The 15,044-nt window shown below is 31.4% G+C and overlaps 3 protein-coding genes across 3 annotated transcripts; 1 reads left to right on the forward strand and 2 right to left on the reverse strand.

Annotated features, from left to right (window-relative positions):
- The first annotated feature begins 2,059 nt into the window (after positions 1 to 2,059).
- LOC113861361 (monothiol glutaredoxin-S6-like) lies at positions 2,060 to 2,368 on the forward strand. Its single transcript, XM_027494133.1, has one exon. It carries the CDS (start codon positions 2,060 to 2,062, stop codon positions 2,366 to 2,368), a length of 309 nt encoding a protein of 102 aa, XP_027349934.1.
- A 2,974-nt stretch (positions 2,369 to 5,342) lies between these two features.
- Positions 5,343 to 5,940, reverse strand: LOC113861362. The gene is made up of 2 exons (XM_027494134.1): positions 5,827 to 5,940; positions 5,343 to 5,672 (listed from the first exon to the last, which is right to left on the reverse strand). The coding sequence occupies exons 1-2, from the start codon at positions 5,880 to 5,882 to the stop codon at positions 5,474 to 5,476; spliced, it is 255 nt and encodes an 84-aa protein (XP_027349935.1). The 5' UTR covers positions 5,883 to 5,940; the 3' UTR covers positions 5,343 to 5,473.
- Positions 5,941 to 6,681: 741 nt separating this feature from the next.
- LOC113863581 (BTB/POZ domain-containing protein At1g03010) lies at positions 6,682 to 10,391 on the reverse strand. The gene is made up of 4 exons (XM_027497214.1): positions 10,289 to 10,391; positions 9,150 to 9,216; positions 7,560 to 8,759; positions 6,682 to 7,209 (listed from the first exon to the last, which is right to left on the reverse strand). Exons 1-4 carry the CDS (start codon positions 10,378 to 10,380, stop codon positions 6,682 to 6,684), a joined length of 1,887 nt encoding a protein of 628 aa, XP_027353015.1. The 5' UTR covers positions 10,381 to 10,391.
- Between the last annotated feature and the right edge of the window lie 4,653 nt (positions 10,392 to 15,044).

A 15,044-nucleotide genomic window follows, 5' to 3' on the forward strand; every position in this document is an offset into this window, starting at 1 on the left:
ACTCTTTTGAACATTCCTAAAATAAAACTCTATTCATTGTTAATTTAAACTCAAACATTATAAACATAAGTAATTTTAAATCACCGATAAATAGAGCTTTACTTTTTAGTTTTTTTTTTATTCTCCTTAATTTAATTTAAAGAAGTTAAGTATGTAGATTTTTATGATATCAAGGACCAGCCAATTAGAGTAGCCCAAAAAAGCCAAATGCTATTAACGAGTTAACCTTTAAATCAGCATCTGCCAAAAAATAAACCAAATAAAATAAAAACTCTTTAGTTTTCCTCACTTTTCCAGTTTCCACTCTGCCTTCGTTATTCGGTGCGAATCTTGTAAAAACATAAAAGTTGCTACTTCTTGTCGATTGGATAAACCCGACACCTCTTAGGTCCCTTTTATTTAAAATTACAAATTTTAAGTTTTAGATATTTAAAAAAAAATACATTTAATTATTCAATTTAAAATTCATTTATATCAATTATATTTAAAACTAATCACATATTTGAATTCACATTTAATCGAGCATATGTTTATTTTAATATTATTAAAGTAGGATTTAAGATAATAACTTATAATAGTAAAATTTTATTAAAAAGATAAAAAAAATTATACTTTTTTAACTTGAATGTAGGCAATTATATTTTTATAATTTTTTATTTATAAATACTTAAACTCAGCTCTTGAAAATTAAGATTAACAAAAGTCAATTATTAATTATAACTTTTAAGTTAAATTTGTATTTGTTTATAAGTACACGCTAACACGTGGTGGGTAGACAAAGCTTTGTTTGTGACATATAAAAAACAGAGGTAAAAACAGAGGAGGCTAGTCAAATTATGATATACTTATGTTAAATATTTAATGTGTTAGTGATTAATTAAATTCCATGTTGAGGGAAAAGTTTGAGATGATTAATCATTCTCCGTTCTGGAATAATTTTCATAATGCTTGCTGCAATTGAATGAATACTACTAACACTAATATTCCAAGCTAATGCAAAGGACGGTGGGTGCTATGCCTAATGTAGCCAAAAGCTTGGGTTGGATTCATTGTCTCACTCGACCATGAATTACCACTTTGAAACAGTACTTGGGGAATCCATTTTTCTGTTAAATAGAATTTTTATTTCCTCATTTAAATGCAAAAGGAGTTTAGACAGTCATATCAAACACGTCCTTCTCCTGAGGCTATGTGTAGATTGTCATAAACAATCTCAAAAGTTAAAGCCGTGAAGTGTTTAGTAAAGATGCAAGAATGGTGGTTTTACATCTCCATGCTTTTTTCACATTAGAGATCTTTAGACTTAAAGTGAGACTCGTGAACCAGCTATTTCAAAGGCTTAAGTAAAGATACATGAATGGTTTTGAATCAATTTGAATGCTTTTTCATATGACATTTATTGTATACATTAAAAACAACTTCTACACATAAAACTTTATTAAAAACCTATCTCATTTAACTTTTATATGAATACCTATAAATTTATTAGTACTTTTATGTAAGTTTGGAATCATATTCATTTGAAAAATTCTTAAGCCTTTATTTTACTTCTCTCACATTAATATCAAATGGTGTGTGAACAAGGATGGAAAAGAATGGAGTAAGAAATAAAATAAAATATTGTTATAATGGAATAAGAAAAATGTTCTGCCTCATCTCAAATTAACGAAGAGGAAAAAAAAAAGTATTGGACGATTGTTGTATTTCATTTCGTTTCATCCTATTTTAAACTATTTAATCAAAAACATAATATAATTCTATTTCATTCCTTTTCATCAACCCAAACAAATCTAATAAATGAAACTCACTTAAACTCAATTGCACTAACCGTGCAGGTTTGGGGAATCCATCTATGACATTACTTTAATGTTTATTCCTTTTTCAGATGTTTATTCCTTTCTATGTGAAACTATCCAATCTCATCTACCAGAATAAACCATCTACAACTGGTATAAATAGACCTCCACTTGATCTCAAGTTCCTCATAGCAAAACAAACTAAATTCTTCAATTCACACCTAAACCACATATTTAGCCTTAACCCAAATTATATCATAACAATGGATGTGGTGACAACATTGACAGCTGACAAACCAGTTGTGATCTTCAGCAAGAGCACTTGTTGCATGAGCCATACTGTGAAGGCTCTCATATGCGGCTTTGGTGCCAACCCTGCAGTTATTGAGGTAGACAAAATGCCTAGAGGACAACAAGTAGAGAGAGCATTACTCCAACTTGGTTGCAGCCCAAGTGTACCTGCAGTGTTCATTGGACAACAATTCATAGGTGGTGCTGATGAAATCATAAGCCTCAACGTTCAAAACAAGCTTGCCCAATTGCTTCTCAGGGCTAAAGCTATATTCATCTAGGGTAGGTGATGCAGTTGAAAACTCCCCCCCACATGATCAAATAAGAGGTTCCAATCTAAAAGTTGATGATGATACTATTATTGCAGTCCCTAGCTATTAGAATCATGAGGCGTTTTAGTGTAGAAATGCTTGTACTCGTCATTTTTCTTTGTCTCTGTCTTTCTTTTTTGTGGAGCAGAAACTGCACTCTTTCTTTTGTATAATGCAAATCAGGCTTTGACCATACATGGCCTTGTCATGTAATGCTCACCTACAAATAATCCGATTTTGAGTTCTGTGGACAGACGTTTATTAATTAAAGTTAGTATATGATAAATTTTAGATGAATTATACCAAATTCGAAGATTTTATCTGGGCAATATGGAAGAGATGTGTAATTAATAATATGCAAATAGCACTTACTCGAAGCTACTTAAACATTGACAGCATCAATCACAAATATATAGTTGTGGTAATTGGTTAAAATATATATTCAAAGTGCGTACATATGTTCAAGCGTGTATACATAGTAATATACTATTATTTGAGTCACATAAATTTTGAAATTAAGCAAATATTCCCACTCTTTTGGGTACAATGAAATTATACCGTATCCTAATTCGATGACCTCTATTCAAAATTTTATCTTTTAAAATGTATATGTGTAACATAAATGTGTTATTATTGAATAATTTTTTTTAGTATTCCAACTTTTTAGGAATTGAATTCATTTTTTACTCAATTTAAAAAATATTTACTTTCAAAATTTTATATTAATCAAATTTTTTATTTGCCAGTTTTTTCTTTATTATATTTGAATGCAAAATTTTAATGTTATGATTTTTTAACATGCAAATTTTAAATAATATTAAAAAATCAAAACATGGATTTTTTTTACCATATTTTTATGATTTTAATATTTCTTATTAGCATAAGGAGATTAATAAATCAAATTGAAGAAAACAATACAAGTTACAAAAAAGAAAAGAAAGAAGTGCATGAAAAGTAATCCCATGAAGGACAGTAGAACTTCCTATTTGTAGTGTTTATAGATACATTGAAACTATTTAAAGTAATAAGTGATCTAAAGGGTATCGCAAGGAAATTAAACACCAGTTTCTACGTACATTGATGTAGGAGAGTAGCCAATATGGCACAGTTTATTTACTTTTTTTACGCACATATTCCAGCTTTATAAGTGGGATATCCTTAAAATATGAGATGAGTGAAAAGTAAAAAATAAAATATGCATATTAATTCTGAAGCAGAAGCTATTGTCGAGGAATCCATAGTCCCCACTGCGATGCCAAGAACTGGCCTCGCACTAGTTTTTCTGTTCCATACTAATTGTAGAACCGCATATGCCAAGGTCCTTTTCATTTTTGTTTTACAAGGGTTGGTATATGCCAACAATAATTGAACTTGAAAAAAAAATATGCTCAAGAGAGTGTCTTTATAGTTTATATTTAGAATATAACCTAACCTTCTTTTGAAAAACAAAATAATATTGTATTAATTCAGTCCTTCTCATTTATCAATTTCAAGTTTAATTTTCACCCCCTCAGTTTATTTAAGCTTAAGGTTATTAACTTTAAAATGCTTGCTATAATCCTAAAAGATGACATGACATGTACAACGAAAAACAGTGTTGTTTTGACAATCTTAAATATCGTTTCTGTACAAGTATAACATTACATTTTAGAATATCCATATTTTTTTAGATGAATTTCGACTAAACGATATCATTTTTGTATAATCTGTTAAATTGGACAAGCTGTATCATTTTTATCATTACTAATTAATTTTTAAAGTTAACATTGATAAACTCAAATAAATAGTGGAAGAAAAATAATTAAGAATTTCAAATATTAAAGATTGAAGTATAAGATTAATTTATGAGACTACGTTAGTAAAATATATACTTTTTTTAACATATTATTTTTATCCGATAAATCTCATAAGATCCCATTAAAGAAAAACTTGGACCAGTTTGTTTTTAGTGAAACTCACGTAAATTCACTCAAAAGTTAAATGTTTTAAAAGAAAAAGAGATGGTTGATGACGAACACCTTTTGAAAAAGTTCATTATTATACACGGCCAAGAGGAAAAAATGACATAAGATCTGTTGTAGTAAAAACAAAAAATTGTTAAAGAAATGTGTTAAATAGTGTTCTAACATTTTTCGGTGCATTAATTAATCAATATTTGTATTTGGATAACCAAAACACATGCATAAGAGTTGCTTTGAAAAACCAGAACCTTCGGGTTCAAAGGAGCTTTCACCTTTGCATAATGCTCCATGTCAAAGAGCGTGCGGTTTCCTTAGCTGATAAACCCACCGAAAGCTTGACGCATGTTTAGGAATTGGGCTAGATAAAATCCTTATTAGATAATACAAGCAACAAGATAATGGATCTACTTCATTTCTCATCCTAGTTGATAAATAGATTTTGCTATAAAAGTTGAGTCTCTTTAAGCAATTTTAGTGCACTTTTGACGTGTTTTATATCGTTTTTTATGAGAGGGGTGTCAGCTTTGTGCCTAAATAGCTAAGCAGAAGAACTCCTTCCCGGTCAAAGATCAAACACAAACGGCTTACGTAACTCAAACCCAAGAAGAAAAAAGATCACTAACAAACAAAACTTTCTCCCCTCATTTTCTTGCATCTTATCCTTAAATGGTAAATGCAATTGAAACACGGCGAAACTGCGATGATATGTTTTGGATGTTAAAGTAAGAGAAAAAGATACGTTTTTTATTTAAGATTATAAATAATTAATAGTACAATTCACTAATTAAATTTGATAAAAAAAAATCATATCTTTTTCTCTTTAACATAACTATGCAATATTACTTAGTTAATAACACAATATTACTAACATAAAGGATTAAAATTAAGAAGAAAAAAAAAGGATAACGTGACATTATTTATTTATTTCTCTTGGAAGGGGCCATTATTCAAGAAACAGAGTTTTCACAACTAAAGTACCCCAAAATACACAAATTCAGAAATAGGTGAGACCCAACAAAAGCAGATGGTAAAAAATCAAGATTGATTATTCCATAGCATAGTGCATATCATCATATTATAGTAAAAACATAATAAATGACAAGTTTACCAAAGTTCACTTGTGAATATAGTCCTTTAAAACATGATGATTTACGTTGTCTTGAAAGGTTGCATTAGTTCGCCAATTGGCTACAGCTTTAGAAACCGTAGCATTAGCCTTACGAATTTCCTCAGCAGAAAACTTGTGCTCTATGATTCCCAAGGGTCCAGGCTGCAGCACCTTTATCACAGTCTCCATTTCTTCCTCAACCTGTCTGTTACCAACACAAACAATTAACTGCCCCATTTTAACATAACACAACAAAACCCTAACATTTTTTTTTGGAAAAAAAATTGAAAGAAACAAAAGAGGAATGCTATAATAATAGAGAGTGCGAGGAAGCAGTGAAAATCGATGGATTGGATTACCTAATTAAACCAGAAAAGGGCAACGAGCTTCGAAACCCTGCCAATGAAACCCTCATCCTTCACACTCCACACTGCTGCAACACGCCGATTCCAAATCCAACACAATGTTTCTGTTGCTACGGCGTCGTTTAAACACTGGGCCGCACAGCCATTGGGGTTGAAATACGTGATGGGCTGGCCCACGGAAGAATGTACAGACTGTTAATTGTTGACGAAAAGAAGACTAGTGAAAAAATGAATGAATAAAAATAATATTAAATATTATTATAATAGTGTATTAATAATAGTTTTTAACAATTTTTTCTTCATTTTTAATTCCATAATCGATGTGCAAAACATTAGTTTGTGTTGATTTACATAATGTGATGTAATTTTTGGAACATATATATATATATGTTGGTCTTTGGGCACCTTCATGATTTGGACTTTGGATTCCTATTATTGCTCATAAAAATGGAGTGGGAAATAATTATTACTTGTTTCGTGTATAATACACTTTCCCTCTTCCTTTTCTCATTCTTCTTGTGTCTCCAATGAGTTGTTGTATCTTAAAAATCACGGTATTGGTAGCATGTCATCACGCTTATACCTCTCAAGTGACGACAAATTCTTATTTCGAGTATCGGTATAGAAAATTTTGATGTCTCAGAAACTGTTTCCTGTTCTCATGAGGGTGATACTATTATAATTGAGCACCCCATTTTCGAATAGTTCATCAGGGTAATGATAGGAGCACTGAACACAGCTAGCAAGGACATAACTCAAAAAGCTGTTGACTGAAAAATAGACACAATCACACCATGCATTATGTTTATGCATAGTATTACTATACATATATTACATATTTGAATATTGTCATGAAACTGAGTGGCGCCTTCGCTTTGGAAAAGGGAAGCGAGTTTCAGAACTAGCTTTGCCCCCAGTTGGCTTAATACTATTTATCCGAAATAGGGTATTGAGTTTGCTTAGTTTTTTGGTGAATGATTTGAAGAGCTTGTTGGCAGGGTGAGACTTAACAAGCTCCTGCTTCATAGAAACATGGTCTTTCTCCAAATCAGTGAGCCTCATTCTCATTCTTGCAACTTCAAGCTTCAGCTCTCGGTTCTCTCTTCTCACTGATGCATAGTTATCTCTAGGGGAAATGGCTCCACTCCCTGCGCCACTGCCAGAACGTTGAGGGAATTGACCAAAGAAGAATTGGTTGTGCCCTCCATTCATGGCATTGCGAAGCCTTATTTGCTCAAAGTAAAGAACTTGAACTGCCATTTGCACTGGTAGCCTTTCATTCTGAGCTGCATGACTGCATGCTTCTTGAGACAGTTTCTGACAATCAATGGTTTTGCACAGCCTGTACCTGTCTGTCTCCTTCACGTTTGGATGAACCTATCATAAGGAAACAAACACCAGATACAACATTGGTTACTAGAATCAACGATAATAGTATATTTTAGATGACATTAGGAGTTGAAATTATGACACCTTTAAAATAAAATGTGTTTTTTATAATTGTAACTATACTAAAATATAACTTCCTGTAAAAAAATTCTAAGGAAATAAGTGCATGTTTGGTTCAGCTTATTTTGAAGAAACAATCGCTTATTTTTTGACAGTTTTGTGAGTGATTTTAAAATATAAGTGATTATTTTACTAAAAAAAACTTGTACAAGCATGCACTTAATCACTTTCTAACACAATCTGAAACCATAAAGAGTGAATTAGAGGGGAGTTTTCACCTTAAGGAAGATATCAACGGCTCGATAGAGTCCATCACTCACAATACGTGCATGATCTGGGAGTAGCTCTGCAAGTGCTATGAATTTTGATGGCAACAAGTTTGAGTCTAGCGCTACTTCAGCGAGGTAATTGTCCAGTAATTTAGATACCTTAAGAATTGAGCTTTGTTTTGGAGATCCAGGACTGTCAAAGTCATACACCATTTGGCTTTCATCAACAAAGTTATCACTGTCTTCGCCATCCTCCTCATCCAAGTTAAGGAAAATAGAAAAGATCCTCAGAACTGAATCTGTGTCATACATTGTGACGAGGGTATTTGGAGGTGAGTTTGTTGGAATCAAGATGTCTTCAAGAATTGCCTGGTCAAGTTGTAGACCAATTCGCCTCTCCAAATCAGATTTGCAAGGAGTTGAAGCTGATGTTGCTATTGCAGCTTTCAATAAACTAGAGAGAAATGCCATTGGAACCGGACTTTTTCTTGATTGAGTTGGGAGTAAGCCAACTATGGTTTCAACAATGATCCTTTGTTTCTTCTGTTGTTCCATGTCAATTAGACTTCCTTTGACCACTTGAGGATCTCTAACACCAATCCCTTGAAGGGAACTATGTGCATAGTTCATCAAAATCTTGCTGATCATGTCTTGTTTTAGTCCCTTTGACTTCACAACAGATACAACTCGTTGGAAGAACTCAAGACTAAGAACATTGAAAGACTTGCCCCACCAATCTGAGGGTGTTTCTGGTTCCATGGTTGGTATAGATTTAGAAGGGAAAGTGTGATCAAGTTTTAGTAAACCAGATGTAAGTTGCTCTTTGCATGCGTTATTTGCAATTGCAATGATTAGCTTATTGACAAGGTTTATTTCTTCTGACATGGGAAGAAGAGTCTCACAACAGTGAAGAACATGTATGGTGTTTGGTATATTAGGGAGCACTGTGTCCCTTAGATATGATTCAGCTCTAGACTCTAAGTTTTTTTCTGCAAGTTCTTCTGTCATTTCAAGAAAATGAGCTGTGCAACGTAGCAAAGCAACATTTGAGAGTGTGAAGTCAACATTGATTCCATAGCAGAATTTGGCAGCAAGCTCAAATGCCTCTGCACCACCTGGCACACTTGGGAGACTTACGCGTGAAACTTTTGAATCTTTTGCTTCTAAGACCAGCTTCCGAATTCTTCCACTCCGGGAAACAAGAGGAAACTGGTGAAAATTTTGCAAGTTCACGGTGAAAATGTTTGCTATGAATTTTCTGTTTTCATGATAGCTTAACATTCTAATTTATTTCTTAAGTTTATTTTTTTTACTTTTTTAACTTTAGTCATGAAGAGAAGTCACCAAGAATTCTTAGCATATCAGCCCCCAGCAAAAGCAATGAGCATATTTTATGATTCTATTTTCACTTACCAGCCACTATTGTTAGTGGACTATGGTTGGGCATGAAATTCTCTTTAAAGGTGCTAAAAATATATGTTTGATAGCAAAAATAAAATAAAACAACGATCAATTCAGAAAATTGCCAAATATTTATAAACACCTAAGAAAATCATGCTGAATATTTAATCTAACAGAATGGCAGCTTGTTTCCATTACCTTGTGAAGTGCAAAGGTTGATGTTCCTACTTCAATGGTAAGATCACTAGAGACGTCAGATATTGGCCTGCATAAACAAATCTGGCTTAATTATTATATGACATAAGACATGAAAATTTCAATATTAAGCAAAAACTTCAACTGCAGGCATACATATTACCAAAATTAATTATCATAGAGTTTGAAATAACCTCTCCTAGCATGTATTTTCAATATAAATGGAGCTCAAGCCATGTGCTTTTGATAAACCAAAAGACAACTTAATCTTCCAATATCAAGATCTTAGGTGAGAATGGCCCCTACTCAATAAATACAGAATTTGGGCAAGACTAAAATATAAGCACTACTGCAGACAACATTGTTACATGAGTTTCCATGTCAAATTGATATTTCAGAATCGGTTGTGTCACTGCAGTGGAACCCATTACTTCAAATCATTGAACAGCTAAGATAAGAAGGAAAAATCAATATTAGAGCTACTCTAGAATGGTGAGGTTGATGTTAAGGGTTGTCCTGTTCTATGTGCTGCCAAAAGGTTTACATAGTCGGTGAGCTCCTATTACATCATCCCCTCACTCATTTAGGGCCTAAAGATATAAAAGCACGAGAATAATTGACAGACAAACATTAATTGTCGTTCACATTGTTGACAAATGAGATCTGAACATTCACCATGCAGCACCATACCCCTGTCAGGTGGGTAAAAAGCACTACATGAAGGTCAATGTTACATCTTTATCTACAAATCTCAGTGTTTTAACCTATGCCATGATGCATGAAATGTTGTTTTCTTTCATAAATTTGGACAGGCTGTGACTTTGTCACATGAGAAATTTTGGAAGATTGAAAAAATACATGAGTTGGATTAACACAACAACCAGATAAGACCCTACCACCACTAATAGCAACAACAATCGAAACTTATCTCACTAGATGAGGTCAATTACATAAATCATACAACGTTATTAAGCACAGTCAAAAATCAAAGAAGATATTATTTATTGTCATTGCACTATCACAATGGCAGATAAGGCAAAATAAAAAAAATCACCCTCATTAATGTATATAAATGTCTCATGTATGATTGCAAACAAACACTAAATGAAACAAAACATCTTGGGAAACAGAAGATTATATACCATTCAGCTGTTTGTCTTATGCTTGAACTTGGACGAAAAGTCCTTTTTCCTGAAACGCTAGGCTTCAATTCACCAACAGTTACAACTCCCATGTGTGAATGTGATAAACTGATAATGCTTAAGCACCAACCTCCACCAAAGAATTGTCACTGATCAGCCAGTGATGTCACTGTGTTAACGACCTATTTCATATCAGTTAAATCGAATCCAACAGAAAACTGTGTTTTGAGGACCACTTCTTGAGCCCTCTTCCTTCTGTCAATAGAAAGTTGAAGTGAAGTGTAAGTCACATGAAACCATGCAGGCATAAAGGATGGAGATGACATGGAAACATACTTTATAATCTTAAATAAAGGCAAATGCAGGTGTGCTTGCACTTTTCGGTGAAAGCTATAAGTGGTCTTCGCTTTTCTTTACATGGTTTTTGTTTTAAGATATTGCTGGAATCCCAAAGAGTAGAAATAATAATAGTAAGCTAAAGATACCCACGTAAAGAATAGCATTAAAATAAGTAGTTAAATACATGTATTATGTGTAAAGTTCGCTAAAAGTGGAAATTAAAAGTATGAATAGCATTGCGTGTTACTACTATAATATGAAACATGGTAGTACACTAATGAGCCAAAATACGTGTATTGTTTAAAATGGTGGAAAATTAGCATGTTGCAATCTCTTAGACAAGCTTCCAATCCCATTATTTTAAAGTTAAATTAGGTTCAGAAGCAACTAGCAATAACAACTAAAAAAACACTTGTTTATTTAAATCACCCACAAAATATTTTAATATTTTTTATTAGAAATAATTCTATTTGAGGTGAATAAAATTATTACAGACGGTAAAAAAAATTCTGAATATTCAAGACAGTAACATTTAATAAGACTCATTCTCAAAATCACAAATTAAACTAAGATAGTCCGTATTAATTGACACGAGATAAAGAAATAATTATTTTGACGTAGGACAGGGACAATGCATGATTGGAGCTTATTCGATGCGATAGGAACTGAAGTTTAGTGCATTGTCTCCGGCAACATGCATTAAATTAAATAACATGTGCTATTTCTTAATATTATTGGTTAAGAAAAAATTGAAAAGTTTAATTTAAAAACATTTATTATATCATAAAATAAAAAACATATAAAATAAAATAATTAAGTGTGATAGAGAATAATAATAATAAAACATTATGAGTAATATCAATATAATATATATCACCATCACATATCACTAAAGTTGTTATCACAATTACTCATGTGACAACTGTTGGATGAATCATGATAATTGACTGCGTCCATCTGGTGGTCATGATGAGACCATCAATTTCTTTTGTCTAATGGCTGAATAGTCCGTGTGGTAATCAGCACAATGAAATATTAAGTTTAAGATATTTTGTTATTTGGTTTTTGTAATTGTGTTTGAGGATATTTAAGTTTATAAATAGAAAATTTACTTTTAACACCTTAAACTTTAAAAAATGTCATGATTTTTAAAAACTTTATAAATTCTTATTTATTTTTAAAAATATTGAGTAACCTATATTTTCAATTTCTCATAATATCATAATGTTTTATTTTGTCTCCTACTTTTAGAAAGTTATTTGCTAGCTCTCAAAAGAAATTTTCCATCCATCTTTAATACCCCTATTAGACTTTTATTTGTTTTATTTCTTACTTGACACTTTAGACGAAAGATATAATAAAAAACTTATAATATTTAAAAGAATTAAGTAAAAATATGATATTTAAAGAAATCATGCAATAACCAAAAATTAATAGATAAAGTCAACAGAAAGCTAATACAAAATTACATAAAAAATGAAAAGAAAAACCATAATTTAACCTTAAAAACTTATTTTAATGATTTCATTCATTCATCAGAACTTCACTGTCAACAACCCCACCAATAGAAATAAGAACAGCTGAAGGTGGTACAGTTTAACTCTGCAATTTACTCTTGTCAAAGTGCAATTAGCTTTAGAGTCACATGGTAATAAAAGAGACTCAAATGAGCATAATTTTGTACTCCTTTCCTCATTCATATATATGTCAAAACCGCTCCCTTATTATCTCTATCATAGGATTAGGAATCTAACTTCAAAATGGACCGTGTGTCTCAAACCTTAAGAGTGAGATCCTAAAGCAGAACTATGATGTAGTTAGCTGCATTAGCCACTACTTTTTCTGTCTTCTTACTTAAAAGGGTAAAAAGAAAAAGCATTTCTTAATTCTCTCTCCCTCTCCTGAAATATTTGTTGTTTGATACGATATAATTATTCTCTATGTTTGATTTGCAGGATAAGGTAAAGGCAATGCTGATTCTTGTATCAAGTCTATAAACATAGGAGACACACATGCATTAATTCGTGCCACTTTGTCTTTACATTTCATCAATACTTAAAATGCTCATATCAAGTAAACTTTCTTAAACTCAAAAGTGGCTTTGTTCGTGCTTGCTAAAGTTCGTCAAGATTAATGGTTCTATATATCATAAAATAAATACTATAAAGTTGAGTGTGCTGTGACTCTTGATATTCAATTTGACTTTTACACTCAAACTATCATTTTTCCTCTGTTAATTAATTAAATAGTTTATAGAAATTATATTAAAACCAATTAAATAAGAATAATAATAGATGCATTAGCGTGTTAATAGACATTCTCTTATAGCCTTATAGGCAAAACATTATGAAAACGGATGTTTGAAGAATCAATTATGGGTTTTGCTTCGTTTTAAACATTAATAAACATATTACCACTTATGTTCTTTTACACAGTCCATTAAATTCGAATCACCATTATTAATTTAAGTCCAAGTACAATAAAGTGTAGCTTTTGGATCGCTGAACCTCCTATTTCTATTTGCTTTTGGAACATAAAAAGTTCAAAAACATTGTTAGTACATAGCAACCATAAAATTGAAAGAGAGAAAATCAGATAGCCACAGCCAAAAAAGTTTTAAAAGAGGACTTCTTACACAAATCACACATCGGGATGAAAGAGGTTATATATATAATAAAAAATTCTTAACACCACACTTTTGTAATTTTTAATTAATAATTCAAAATATGTCGAAAAAAAAATCTTAAAATAGTATATTAAAGAGTGTTCCTGAACACTCCTGCGTGTATCATTAGACATTAGTGCAGCAGGGGTGAAAAGAAGGTGACCACATCATGATGTGCACTAAACATTTGACCCCACCCTTTTAAGACTTATGGGCAGTGGGGACACACACTCAAATTCTAAGCATCGCCTGGGTGAGCCAATAGGTGACGGAATAGTGGATATGCAGCTAACCTTGTATGTTCAACTTGGCTTCAATTATATATATCCACTTATCTATGTTGATAAATTGGATTTCTGATCATTTCTCACTCTACATGAGAGAGATCACTAAGACATTAGCATTAACATAATTGTACCCATCTGTGTATGAAAACAAATGTGGCCTTTTCAGAATTAGTATCAAATACTTTTTCTTTGTCAACAAATAATCAGTTACTACATGTCTGTCTTCTGCTGATCAATCACTTGATATAGCTTTTATGTTTGTATCAAATCACTTTTTTTTTTCAAATATTCATGAATTAACAAACTCTAACGACACTTACTATGCTAAATATTAAAAGCATTACAACAATGCATACTAAATACACATTAAAAGATTAAACACATGAATACTAATCACAACTTATCAATCCTCCAAATACTAAGCACAATAAAATTTAAAACTAATCTTCCACTTTCTAGCACAACAAACTTAACTTTTAGATTGGCCCAAATTTGAAAGTAACTCCAATGAGGTTTCTTCTTCTTCTTTTTCTTTTTGAATTAACATAAGTCTGAGGTGATTCTAATAAATTTAAATCCAGGAAAAAAATGAGACAAATATAGTAAAAAAAGAATAAATATAGATAAATGATAAAAGGAGAGATAAACAGTTAGAAGAAAGATTGAAAAAAAAAAAGACTAAATAAAGAGAGACAAAAATTCATCGTATATGAATAAAAACTTTATAAGAGAAGGAAAAAAAAATGTTATAAGAAAAGTTCTATCAATCACTTAATAAACATTTATAATATCAAAACGCAAAACCCTTTTCTTACCACTTTTTAAAAATTAATTTTTAAACTTAATTTATGAAAATAATTAATATCTTTCAAATTTTTGTTTTTAAAAAATTATAGTATGATTAGTAAAAATTACTGGTGCAAAAAATAAATTCCAATTGTGAAGTATTATTCAGGTGATATGTCTGGAGCCCAATGTGGGGCTCGTTTACCAGAAGTCTGGGCCGCACTGGATCCAAATGCTCGGGATGCTAAAGCAATCTCAATGTCATCATTATAATATAAGCACGCGAGATATGGTTAATTAAACACTCAATCAATTTGCCTAACCATATATTCCATCAGTTATTTATTTTAATGATGATATTAATGTTATGATTGGCAAAATGTATCATAAAGTTTATAGTTTTTCTTTTTAACATGTGTATTTAGGTGTTTAAAATCATAAATAAAGACAATGTAAATAACATAAGACTAAGTACATATTTGAATTAAACATGAAAAATATAAAACTATGAAACGTTTCTTTAGGCATTTATTTTATATTTTTCCACCACCATCTCACTTTAACAACGACGCTTATAAATCTCGTATTCAGTACGTGTCATTTTTAATAATAATAATAATAATCATAATAATAAAATTACCATTAATTTAAAATTTTAATTACATATAGACTACAAAAC

This window comes from Abrus precatorius, unplaced genomic scaffold, assembly GCF_003935025.1.
Source record: "Abrus precatorius isolate BTA unplaced genomic scaffold, Abrus_2018 Scaffold3, whole genome shotgun sequence".
Classification (NCBI taxonomy): domain Eukaryota; kingdom Viridiplantae; phylum Streptophyta; class Magnoliopsida; order Fabales; family Fabaceae; genus Abrus; species Abrus precatorius.